This window comes from Cebus imitator, unplaced genomic scaffold, assembly GCF_001604975.1.
Source record: "Cebus imitator isolate Cc_AM_T3 unplaced genomic scaffold, Cebus_imitator-1.0 Scaffold4, whole genome shotgun sequence".
In the NCBI taxonomy this organism is placed as follows: domain Eukaryota; kingdom Metazoa; phylum Chordata; class Mammalia; order Primates; family Cebidae; genus Cebus; species Cebus imitator.
The window spans coordinates 48,421-60,659 of record NW_016107319.1 but is presented as its reverse complement, the minus strand read 5'-3'; the positions used below and the strand labels follow the sequence as shown (position 1 = coordinate 60,659).

Genomic DNA, 12,239 nt, shown 5'->3' with positions numbered 1-12,239 from the left:
GAGTGGGTGGGATGGATGGGTGAGTGGGTGGGTGGGTGGATGTGCATTGTGGTGGATAATGGAATGGAAAAGTAGGTGGGTGGAGGTATGTAGCCGTATAGAAGAGGAGAAACAGTATAAGCTTCAGACAGACCGGCCTAGATTTGGGTCCCATGTTGAGTCCCAGGCTGACTATGAGAACACCAACAAGTGTCTTAACTTTTTAAGACTTCAGTTTCTTGGCTGGGCACAGTGGCTCATGCCTGTATCCCAGCACTATAGGAGGCAGAGGTAGGAGGATCACTTAAGCCCAGAAGTTCAAGACCAACCTGGGCAACTTGGCAAAACCCCATTTCTACTAAAAGTACAAAAATTAGCTGGGCATGATGGCACATGCCTGTAGTCCCAGCTACTTGAGAGACTGAGGTAGAAGGATTGCTTGAGCCCAGGAGGTCAAGGCTGCAGTGAGCTGATTACATCACTGCAGTCCAGCCTGGGTGAGTGAGCGAGCCATCCTCTCAAAATAAAGAGTTATTTATGTCTAAAATAGAGCTTTCATATCTATTTTTAGAGTGGTTATGAGGATTAAGAAAATGAGGCTCTAGAATGCTACTGGCACATAGTAGGTGCTCAAGAAAGGTGAGTATCACCGCCACCCCACTGCCAACTGCTACATCTGGTAGGAGGACTTGGGCTCGGGGGGCAGCAGCAGTGGCTGGGGAGGGGTGGGCCAAGCTGGTGCTTACCCTGCCATACTGCGCACTGTCCTTTCCTGTTGGCGGTGCTGCCCTGTCGGGGTCATCTAGAGGAACCCCCGTCTGGGCTTCTGAAGCGGTGTGGTCCTTCTCAGGGACTGACTTGATGGACCTGTCATTTAGAGGAAATGAAGAGGAAGTCAGTGTCTCTACCAATGGTGGGGTGTATGTGCCAAACCCTAAGGCCCACTGACAGCCATTGAGTTCAGGGTACACTCTTCATTCATTCATTCATTCATTCATTCAACTAACAGAATACTGACCAGTTATCTACCCCACTTCCCTTCTGTGTGTGTGGTACCCAGCTAAATGCCATCTATTACCCCAGAGTCAAGCAAGCCCATTCTTCAGATGCCATTCACAGGATGAACTTAATTTGCCCACCACTGGAACTCTGTTCTCAGAATTTTCTTATTTTTTTCTTTTTTGAGACAGGGTCTTGCTATGGTCCCCAGGTTGGTCTTAAATTCCTGAGCTCAAGCAATCCGCCCACCTCAGCCTCCCAAAGTGCTGGGATTATAGGCATGAGCTGCCTCACCCAGCATGTTCTCAAAACTTTCATTTTGGTTCAAGCTTTGTTGCAATTGTTTTGCCCCTACTGTTTACCATCAGATTTGTCAGTCCAACTAGCAGAATATAAATTATGCACAATTCAGATGCTAAAGACCTTCTGAATGTCTTATCTGTGGATGAGTGAGCTTTAACCTCTGTGCTTCAGTTTCATCAGCCGTAAACATGGTATCTATTTATCCATCCATCCATCCATTTATCCATTCATCTACATACCTGTATATCTACATATACTTGTCTACCTATCTACTATTAAATTAAGTTTAGCCTAAAGCTGTCTCCTTACATATTTTAAGTTTGGCCTAAAGGTTTTCCCGTTCTTAGTGAACTGTAACTTAACTGGACTCATTTGCAAACAAACTGCACCCTACTTCTGTGTCAATCATTGAATTTCAGCCAATCAAAAGCAGCCAACTGTTCAAACTATGTTCAAATAAAGCAAACGCTGAGCTGCAACCAATCTGGCTGTTTCTGTACCTCACTTCTGTTTCCTGTCCTTCACTTTCCTTTTTCTGCCCATTCACCTTTGACCACTTGGCTGTACCAGAGCCTCTCTGGATGTATTCTGGCTCAGGGGCTGCCCAATGTGTGGATAATTCTTTGCTAGATTAACCTCTGTCAGCCAGGTTCCCTGGTTCACGCCTGTAATCCCAGCCCTTTGGGAGGCCAAGGCAGGCGGATCACCTGAGGTTAGGAGTTTGAGACCAGCCTGGCCAACATTGCAAAACCCTGTTTCTACTAAAAATACAAAAATTAGCTGGGTCTGGTGGTTCATGCCTGTAGTCCCAGCTACTCAGAAGGCTGAGGCATGAGAATCACTTGAACACGGGAGGCAGAGGTTGCAGTGAGCCGAGATTGTGCCACTGCACTCCAGCCTAAGATAGAGAGAGAGATTGTTTCAAAAACAAAACAAAACAAATCTTAGACACATTAAATTTGATAGAGGTTAGTTTTTTTCTTTTTGAAACGGAGTATCACTCTGTTGCCCAGGCCAGAGTGCAGTAGCATGATCTCTGCTCACAGCAACCTCCGCCTCCTGGGTTCAAGGAATTCTCAGGACTCAGCCTCCCGAGTGGCTGGGACTACAGGTGTGCACCACCAGGCCCAGCTAATTTTTGTATTTTTAGTAGAGTGTGTTTTGCCATGTTGGCTTCGCTGGTCTCGAACTCCTGACATCAGCTGATCCATGCACCTTGGCCTCCCAAAGTGCTGATATTACAGGTGTGCGTTGCTGTGCCCAGCCTTAATGTGTCAAAGGGTTTTCTTTGAACATGACTACCTATCTATCTGATCTTATTTCAGATTCTTTTTTTTTTTCTTTTCTTTTTAGAGACAGAGTTTTGCTCTTGTTGCCCAGGCTGGAGTGCAATGGCACGATCTCGGCTCACTGCAACCTCCACCACCCGGGTTCAAGCGATTCTCCTGCCTCAGTCTCCGAGTAGCTGGGATTACAGACGCACACCATCACGCCCAGCGAATTTTTTGTACTTTTAGTAGAGATGGGGTTTCTTCATGTTGGTCAGGCTGGTCTCAAACTCCCGAACTCAGGTGATCCACCCGCCTTGGCCTCCCATAGTGCTGGGATTACAGGCATTAGCCACCGTGCCCAGCCTTACTTCAGATTCTTGCGCACTGTGAAAATGGTGGGATTGCTCAGTGGGTGACTGAGAAGTGCCGTCAGGTTGACTAGCTGGGACAGGGATCAGCCCCAGTGATCCCGAGGGACTGAAGCCCCTCAGGATTCCTGCTGCCCTGCACTCCTTTATAGAAGGCACTTAAGCTCAGACCACCTGGTACCAGTGGCCTGTGGTTCTGCTTCCCAAGACCCCGCTTATTAATAAGGGAGAGGATCAGGCAGCAGGTCTTTCTGCTCCAGACAGCCCCACAGTGAGCCTAGCTGTGTCCTAGCTGGAGGGAGCCAAGTGAAGAGGGAACCACAGGCCTCCTCCTGGACCCTTGCCTGTAGGGTGTACGTTCTGGCCAGCAGCAAGTGATGCTGTGTGTACAGACCCAAGCCCTATTCATAGCCCGCCTGTGAAAGCATAAATGACCGGGCCTGGCATGGTGGCTAACAACTGTTGAGGGGATCTTTCTCTGGAACCAGCCCTGCGCTACTGCAGCATTCAGACAACTCCAACAAGCTGGCTCGGCCCCCTTGAAGACGTCCACCTCGCTGGAAGACATATGTTCATCCCACGAACTGGCCCTGTGGGGACCTAATCATCTTGACCAACTGGACCGATTTTGGTCAATTATCCCTTGGTTGGGCACCATGGGGGGCTTCAGCAGGTGCTCCATCCATAATGGTTTTGGTTGCCCCCTAACTGCCTGAGATGCAGGCGGTCCCTTCAGCAATGTCAGCTTTAGCCTGTGCCCTTCTGAGTGTGGCACCATGGTGGACTCACCTCTCGGGTCTAAGCTCAGGCCTCCTGCCTGCAGAGGAGTCTCTGGGGTCCTTGGTGCTGGTCCCAGGTTCTGTTTCTACAAGGTCAAGAGCGTCCCGTCACACAACACAGTCCAGATACTCACTTTGACACCCACTGACCATGTGGCCTTAACTGCTCTGACCATCCATTTCCCCTGAGCTGGCTCCTGCCACCTCTCCAGCAGCCTCTCTCAACACCCAACTCTGAGTTATTCCAGAAACACCATTTAGACATTCATTCACTCACTCATTCATTTCTTCAATTGGTGTATAATTGAGCACCTGCTATGAACTTGATGTTGGAAAAACAGCAGTGAACACTGTACAAACTTGTTATCTCTGTTTCCCCCGACAGCCTTGCTCAAGTAGTTCCTTATGTCTGGAATGCTCTTTTCTGGCTCTCAACTACCCTCAGGTACCATCTACACCAGAAATGACACTTCCCCCCCACTATCCCCCAGGTGTGGCCAGTAAATGAAGGCACAGCTGTAGTAGTTTAACCATAGACCTGTAAGCAAGAAATAACTGCTATTTTAAGCTGCTGATATTTGGGGGGCTATTTGTTACACAGCATCATTGCAACAAAAGTTGACCAATACCAACAGGCAAGTTCTAGCTTCAATCTTCAGAACTGTGACATTGTGAATCAACACTTAGGGTTTTTACCAGGGTGGGGCAGTGCTAAGCAGATGTTCTCAGACGAGGCAAAGCCTGAGATTGAGGGAGACCTGGGTGTGAGTCCCTGCTTTGTCATGAAGGATAGTGTGGAGCCGAAGTGATTAAAAAACACATTCTCTGGAATCAAGTTGCTTGGGTTCAAATCCCAGTGCTACCACTTATAAACCACATAATCTGGGACTAGTTCCTTAACTACTAGGCCTCAGTTTCCTCGTCTGTAAAATGGAAATGATTCTAGTACCAGCCTCACAGGGGCATTATGTTGATTCATTGAGCTAACATCTGTGCTGTGTGGTTCATTGCTACATTTCAGTCATTGTGGGTTGCCAAGCTTGGCCTGGCAACTTCATTTCCAGAACCTTGTCATGTATCCAGCGCACTTTGTGTTCTTTGGATTATTAGAAACTCTAGCTGGCATGGTGTAGCTTTCTACGCACCAAAACCTTCTTGTGCTGTCTCCATAGCAACTGCAAGCATGGATTGTGGAGTTGGACACACTCAAGTTCTAATCTGTGACCTCAGGCAAGTGATTTAACTCTCTGTGCCTCAGTCTGCTTATCTGTAAAATGACAGCAATACCTTCACATGCCTCTGGGATACGGTGAGAATCAAATCAAACAGTGTATTTTTTACAGAAGCACTTAGCACAGCCCCTGGCTCGTAGATGGTGTTATTGGCTCTTCTTGGAGAGAGGTGACCTAGTGGAGAGTCATCTGCTTCCAGGCCTAGGCCTGCAGGGAGGGTGTGACCAGAGCAATCCACTCATGCTGGTAGGACCTTTTGAGCCTTTCCCCCCAAGAGTGGCAGGAACCAGGCACGGAGAATCAGCAAAGCCCACCTAGTACCTCCTTCTCCACTATCTCCTGGCTGTCCAGCTTGATCCAGAAGACTCATGAGGGCCCCCTTCTTGTGCAGAAGCTCCTGGTAGGAACCCATCTCTGCGATGGCCCCATCTGCCAGCACCACGATCCAATCAACCTGGGGCAGGATGTGGAGCGCGTGGGTCACGAGAATCCGTGTCTGGACAGGGAAGGGGTAGAAATTACACATGTGGCTGGGTGCAGTGGCTCACACGTGTAATCCCAGCACTTTGGGAGGCCAAGGCAGGTTGATCACCTGAGGTCAGGAGTTTGAGATCAGCCTGGCTGACATGGCTAAGTCCTGTCTCTACTAAAAATACAAAAATTAGCTAGGTATGGTGGTGCATACCTGTAGTCCCAACTACTTCGGAGGCTGAGGCATGAAAATCACTTGAACCTGGGAGGTGGAGGCTGCAGTGAGCTGAGATTGCACCACAGCACTCCAACATGAGTGACAGAGCAAGACTCAAAAAAAAAAAAAAAGAGAGAGAGAACAAGAAGGAAGGAAGGAAAAGCTACACACATGTGCTTGGCCAGCCTCCTAGAGCTGGGGGTTGGGGTGGGCATGTTGTCCCTGGACTCAGAGTGGGGACAGCTCCCCTTCTTGTGCTCCTGCTATCTTTCTTGAAAACAGCATGCCCAAATAGAGAAACTGAGGGGACTCCTTCAGCCTGTGTCTCAAAACAAGAAGACAAGGAGTCCATCTGACCCAGGCCAACCATCCAAGGCAGAGCTGTAGTAGTTAAACCACAGACGCATAAGCAAGAAACAGCTGCTGTTGTAAGCCGATGGAATATGAGGGGTTGTTTGTTACGTAGCATCATCACAGCAAAAGCTGACCCATACAAAGAGGAAAACTGGACTCAAGTGGAAGGGAGGGATGAGAAAAACCTGGGTTAGGACTGGATGCTAAGGGCATCCTCTGCCTTTGCTCTGTGCCCTCTGACACATGTTCCCAAACTTACTGTTCCCTGGAGTAGCCCACCAGGCCCGATGACCTGGCTGAAGACGTGCTGGCCGACGTGGGCATCTAGGGCTGCCAGGGGGTCATCCAGCAGGTACACAGCTGCCTTTCTGTACACAGCCCGGGCCAGGCTCAGCCGCTGCTTCTGGCCCCCAGAGAGATGCATGCCCTGTGGCCACAAAAGGGACAGCGTCCTGAGTGTGCATCTACAGGGTGAAACTGGGGAGCCCAGGCTGGGGCAGGTTGGGGCACATCTGCCCATCAGGGTGAGGTGCAGCTCGCCATGCCTGTCCCCTAGGCCTTCACCCAGCTTCAAAGGCACTCACTTGCAAGCCAGCATCACCTCCATCCTTACCCGACCTCACTTCTCCCCTCTCCGGCACGCTTCCTGGAGGAGTTCCATACACTTCCCAATACACTCTGCTCACTCTTTGTGTCCATTTTAGTCCAACTTCTCTTTCCCTTCCTCCACTGAGACCACCTACAATGAGGACACCACTCATTTCCCTATTCCCTGATCCAGCGGTAGCTTTTCAGTCCTACCTTTCCATTTAAAATTTTTATTTGTTTTGGTTGTTATTGACATGTAATAGCTGTACCTATTTGAGGGGCACAGGTGATATTTTGATGCCTGTAGAGCAGTGGTCCCCAACCTTTTTGGCACCAGGGACCAGTTTTGTAGAAGACAATTTTTCCACAGACCTGGGGGCAGGGGATTGGTTTTAGGATGATTCAAGCACATTACATTTATTGTGTGCCTTACTTCTATTATTGTTATTATTATTGTTAATTGAGAGGAAGTCTTGCTCTTGTCACCCGGCTGCAGTGCAGTGGTGTGATCTAGGCTCACTGCAACCTCCTGGGTTCAAGCAATTCCCCTGCCTCAGCCTCCCAAGTAGCTGGGATTACAGGCACCTGCCACCACACCTGGCTTGTTTTTGTATTTTTAATAGAGATGGGGTTTCACCATGTTGGCCAGGCTGGTCTCTACCTCCTGACCTCAGGCGATCCACTCACCTTGGCCTCCCAAAGTGCTGGGATGACAGGCATGAGCCCCTGCACCAGGCCTACTTCTATTACTGTTACATTGTAACATGTAATGAAGTACTTACACAACTCACACTAATGCAGAATCAGTGGGAGCCCTAAGCTTGTCTTCCTGAAACTAGATGGTCCCTTCTGGGGGTGATGGGAGACAGTGACAGATCATCAGGCATTGGATTCTCATAAGGAGCACACAGCCCAGATTCCTTGCATGTGCTGTTTACAGTAGGGTTTGCGCTCCTATGAGACTCTAACACTGCCACTGATCTGACAGGAGGTGGAGCTCAGGCGGTGATGCCAGCAATAAGGAGTGGCTGTGAACACAGACGAAGCCTCCCTTGCCTGCCCGCTGCTCACCTGCTGTGCTGCCCGCCCAGTTCCTAACAGGTGAGCCGGGCGCGGTGGCTCACACCTGTAATCCCAGCACTTTGGGAGGGCGAGGTAGGCCGATCACCTGAAGTCAGGGGTTTGAGACCAGCCTGATCGACACGGAGACACTCCGTCACTACTAAAAATACAAAAATTAGCCAGGCATGGTGGCTCGCACCTGTAATCCCAGCTACTAGGGAGGCTGAGGCAGGAGAATCGCTTGAACCCAGGAAGTGGAGGTTGCAGTGGGCCAAGATAGCACCATTGCACTGCAGCCTGGACAACAAGAGTAAAACTTCATTTAAAAAATAAAAAAATTGGCCGGGCGCGGTGGCTCAAGCCTGTAATCCCAGCACTGTGGGAGGCCAAGGTGGGTGGATCACGAGGCCAAGAGATCGAGACCATCCTGATCAACATGGTGAAACCCCGTCTCTACTAAAAAAATACAAAAAATTAGCTGGGCATGGTGGCACGTGCCTGTAATCCCAGCTACTCAGGAGGCTGAGGCAGGAGAATTGCCTGAACCCAGGAGGCGGAGGTTGCGGTGAGCCGAGATCGCGCCATTGCACTCCAGCCTGGGTAACAAGAGCGAAACTCCATCTCAAAACAACAACAACAACAAAAAAAACCCAAAAAATAAAAAAATAAAAAAAGGCCAGGTGCAGTGGCTCATGCTTGTAATCCCAGCACTTTGGGAGGCTGAAGCAGGCGAATCACCTGAGGTCAGGAGTTCCAGACCAGCCTGGCCAACATGGTGAAACCCTGTCTCTACTAAAAATACAAAAATTAGCTGGATGTGGTGGTGCATGCCTATAGTCCCAGCTACCTGGGAAGCTGAGAGAGGAGAACTGCTTGAACTTCCGAGGTAGAGGTTGCAGTCAGCCAAGATCCACTGCACAGAGTGAGACTCTGTCTCAAAAAGATCCAAAAAAACAAACAAAAAAAACAGACCACAGACTGGTACTGATCCGTGGCCGAGGGGTTGGGAACCCCTGCTGTAGACACTATGTAATGATCATATCAGGGTAACTGAGACAGTTATCACCTCAAATATTTATCTTTTGTATTGGGAACATGACAATCCTTCTCGTCTAGCTATCTTGAAATATACAAATAAATTATCATTTGCTATAATTTCCCTTGTGTACTACCAATTACTATAACTTATTCCTTCTATCAAGGACTTCTTGTCTTTCATTCATTCTTTTAATTATTTTTATTTATTTTTGAGACAGTCTCACTCCTTCACCCAGACTGGAGGGCAGTGGTGTGATCTCAACTCACTGCAACCTCCGCCTCCTGGGTGTAGGCAATTCTCCTGCCTCAGCCTCCTGAGTAGCTGAGATTACAGGCATGCACTACCATTCCGAGCTAATTTTTGTATTTTTACTAGGGATGGGGTTTCACCATGTTGGCCAGGCTAGTCTCAAACTCTTGACCTCAAGCAATCCACCCACCTGGGCCTCCCAAAGTGCTGGGATTACAGGCATAAGCCACTGTACCCAGCCATTCATTCATTCTTACATTCATTCATTCTATGAATAACTACTGCCTGCTTATCATATACCTGGCAGGGTTCTAGGCTTTGGGGAAACAGCAATGAGCAAAACAAAGCTGCTGCTCTCTTAATGGATCCATCATTCTAATGAGGGGGAGAGAGACAAGTGATTCATAAACAAACCAGTAACACAGACAGCATGTCGGGTGGAGAGCACTATGAAAAATAAATACAAAAGCAGGGGCGGCCGGCCAGGAGTGGTGGCTCACGCCTGTAATCCCAACACTTTGGGAGGCTGAGTGGGATGGGTCCCTTGAGGTCAGGAGTTCAAGACCAGCCTGGCCAATATGGTGAAACCCCATCTCCACTCACCCAGGAGGTGGAGGTTGCAGTGAGCCGTGACTGTACCACTGAACTCCGCCTGGGGAACAAAATGGGGCTGTCGAAAACAAAAGAAAAGAAAGAAAAGAAAGGAAGGAAGGAAAGAAGGGAAAAAGAAAATAAAGAAAAGAGAGAGAAGGAAGGAAGGAAGGAAGGAAAGAGAAATCAGGTGCAGGTGTGGAGTGCACTAGCATGAGCAGGGGCGCTGTCGTGGTGGATAAGGTGGTCAGGAAAGGCCTCTCTTTGAAGGTGATAGACATGAGGGATGAGCCCTGGGGACTCCTGGGGAGAGCTTTCCAGCAGAGGGAACAGCAGGTGCAAAGGCCCTGGGGTCAGAGTGAGCTTTGGGGGATCAGGGAACATTACAGAGACTCTGGAGGCTGGAGTGAAGCCGAGAGATGATGAGAGATGGGGCTGATGGGTACCACAGCCAGGTCACAGGGACCTTGCCAGGGATTGTCACAACTTGGGCTTTGACTCTGAGGGAGACAGGGAGACCACCTGAGGTCAGGAGTTCGAGACCAGCCTAGCCAACATGGTGAAACCCTGTCTTTACTAAAAATACAAAAATTAGCCAGGTGTGGTGTGCCTGAAATCCCAGCTACTCAGGAGGCTGAGGTCGGACAATCGCTTGAATGTGGGAGGCAGAGGTTGCAGTGAGCTGAGATTGCACCACTGCACTCCAGCCTGCACAACAGAGCAAGAATCCATCTCAAAAAATAAAATAAAATAAAAAACAGAAGTGTCAGGCTGGATTTGGCCTGAGGGTCACAGTTTGCCAACTCCTGCCCAATCCATAGCTCTAGATGCATATATCCTGTGTCTTGGATATCTTTGTCCAGACCCTTTGGTGAGGCCCAGAGAGGGGAAGCAATCAGATCAACGTCACCCAGCAAGGCAGGGCAGAGAAAGACAGGAAGAAGGTCTCCTCACTCTCAGTTGTCAGAGAGCCCCTCACCACCAATTCCTGATACAACTCCCTGCCTCTCTCTGTGTCCATCTCTACTCATCAATTCTGATTATTAAGCACCTACCACACACTTGATCCTGAGCTGAGCCCTCTTCTCCCCACTTCCGTGACCACTCCCCCAATTTCTCTATCATACTGCCCATGATGAGTCAGGGACCCAAATGACCCCCAACTGCAACGTCTCCTGTCCCACAAAGACCCTGAGACTCTCACCTGCTCCCCAACTGAAGTGTGGACTCCCGCAGGGAAGCTGTCCACATCTGGCCGCAGGGCGCAGGCCTCCAGGACTCTCTCCAGCCAGGCTGGCTCCAGCTCCTGCCCAAAGCACACATTCTCCACCACAGAGGTGTTCTGCACCCAGGCCTCCTGGGGCATGTAGGCCACTGAACCCTAAAACACACTTACTTTGGTCACAGGAGGACGATGGGGACAGAGGTAGGATAGGCTTTGAGGAAAATTGGGAGCCTCAGTGGTGGGTGGGTGGTGGACAGAATGAATGAAAGTGAGCTTGGCTGGGATGGGGAGGGGTGGGAAGGCAGTGAGGAAGGGGGACTTTCAGGATGGTGGGGACATCCTAGCTGACAGGAGGGGGGTGGCCTCACCTTGATGCTCATGAACCCTTCCACCTTTGACAGCTCCCCAAGGAGGGCGGACAGCAGGGAGGACTTCCCTGCCCCCACTGGACCAACAACAGCCAGGAGACAGCCCTGGGGCACAGTGAGGTTTATTCTGGCAATGCAAGAGAGAAGACATGACCTTGGTTGGGGTCTAGCCTGCATCTGTGGGGAAGGCTGAGCCCCAGATGGAGCTGGGCTTTCCTGCTCTGGGAGTCTATAAGGGCACATGTGGGACTGTTCTTCTTGTCCCAGTCCTTGTCTGGCTATTTGAGCAACCATCCAGTGCACATCTATGCATGTGTACATGCATACGGACACACAAAGTGTGCACACACGCATGCACATTTGCACACTCATACAAGCATGCTAACGTGCATATAAACAATGTGGTCACACATCCACACACAAAGCACATACGCATACGCAAGCAATCCCTGCTCACATGTACATGTGTGCACATACACACACCATGCACACATATGCATGCATGTCCACCCCCATGCACACAGAGTTGGCAGTAGCCTGAGGGTTTCAGCAGCCTGGCCTCCTGCCTTGGCTCTTGCAATGAATAGGCTCTTTCCTCCCCTCCCTGCCCCTGCTGTTGGTCCCGCCCCACTCCTGTCCATGTCCCACAGCCCATTCTCCATCCCATGACCAGAGGGATCTGTTAAAACCCAAATCAGCAGTGGCTCATGCCTGATATGCCAGCACTTTGGAGGGCCAAGGGGGGTGTATCACTTGAGGTTGGGAATTTGAGACCAGCCTGACCAATACAGAAACCCTGTATCTACTAAAAACACAAAAATTAGCTGGCCATGGTGGCGCGTGCCTGTAATCCCAGCTACTTGGGAGGCTGAGGCAGGAGAATCGCTTGAACCTGGGAGGCAGAGGTTGCAGTGAGCCGAGATCGCGCCACTTCACTCCAGCCTGGCGACAGAGTTAGACTCTGTCTCAAAAAACAAACAAAAAACCCAAGTCAGATCATGACACTTCCCAACTAAACCCGCCAGCACTCCCATTTCTCTCAGGGTCAAAGCTGAAGTCCTGACGGACATGAGCGACGTCCCGCCTCCTTCCGCTCTGTGCCTCAGGGGCTCGGCCTTGGCCATGCTGACCTCCTTGCTGTTTC

General features: G+C 50.0%; 1 protein-coding gene across 4 annotated transcripts in view; it reads right to left on the bottom strand.

Annotated features, from left to right (window-relative positions):
• ABCC6 (ATP binding cassette subfamily C member 6) overlaps positions 1 to 12,239 on the bottom strand; it is a 77,386-nt gene that overhangs the window by 28,452 nt on the left and 36,695 nt on the right. For all 4 annotated transcript variants that reach the window (XM_017533128.2, XM_037740105.1, XM_037740110.1 and 1 more), the window contains 6 exons: positions 11,096 to 11,222; positions 10,707 to 10,883; positions 6,233 to 6,400; positions 5,253 to 5,427; positions 3,710 to 3,785; positions 726 to 846 (listed from right to left, as the gene is read on the bottom strand). In XM_017533128.2, the coding sequence (XP_017388617.1) occupies positions 726 to 846; positions 3,710 to 3,785; positions 5,253 to 5,427; positions 6,233 to 6,400; positions 10,707 to 10,883; positions 11,096 to 11,222 (844 nt within the window). The remainder of the gene's footprint in view (positions 1 to 725; positions 847 to 3,709; positions 3,786 to 5,252; positions 5,428 to 6,232; positions 6,401 to 10,706; positions 10,884 to 11,095; positions 11,223 to 12,239) is intronic.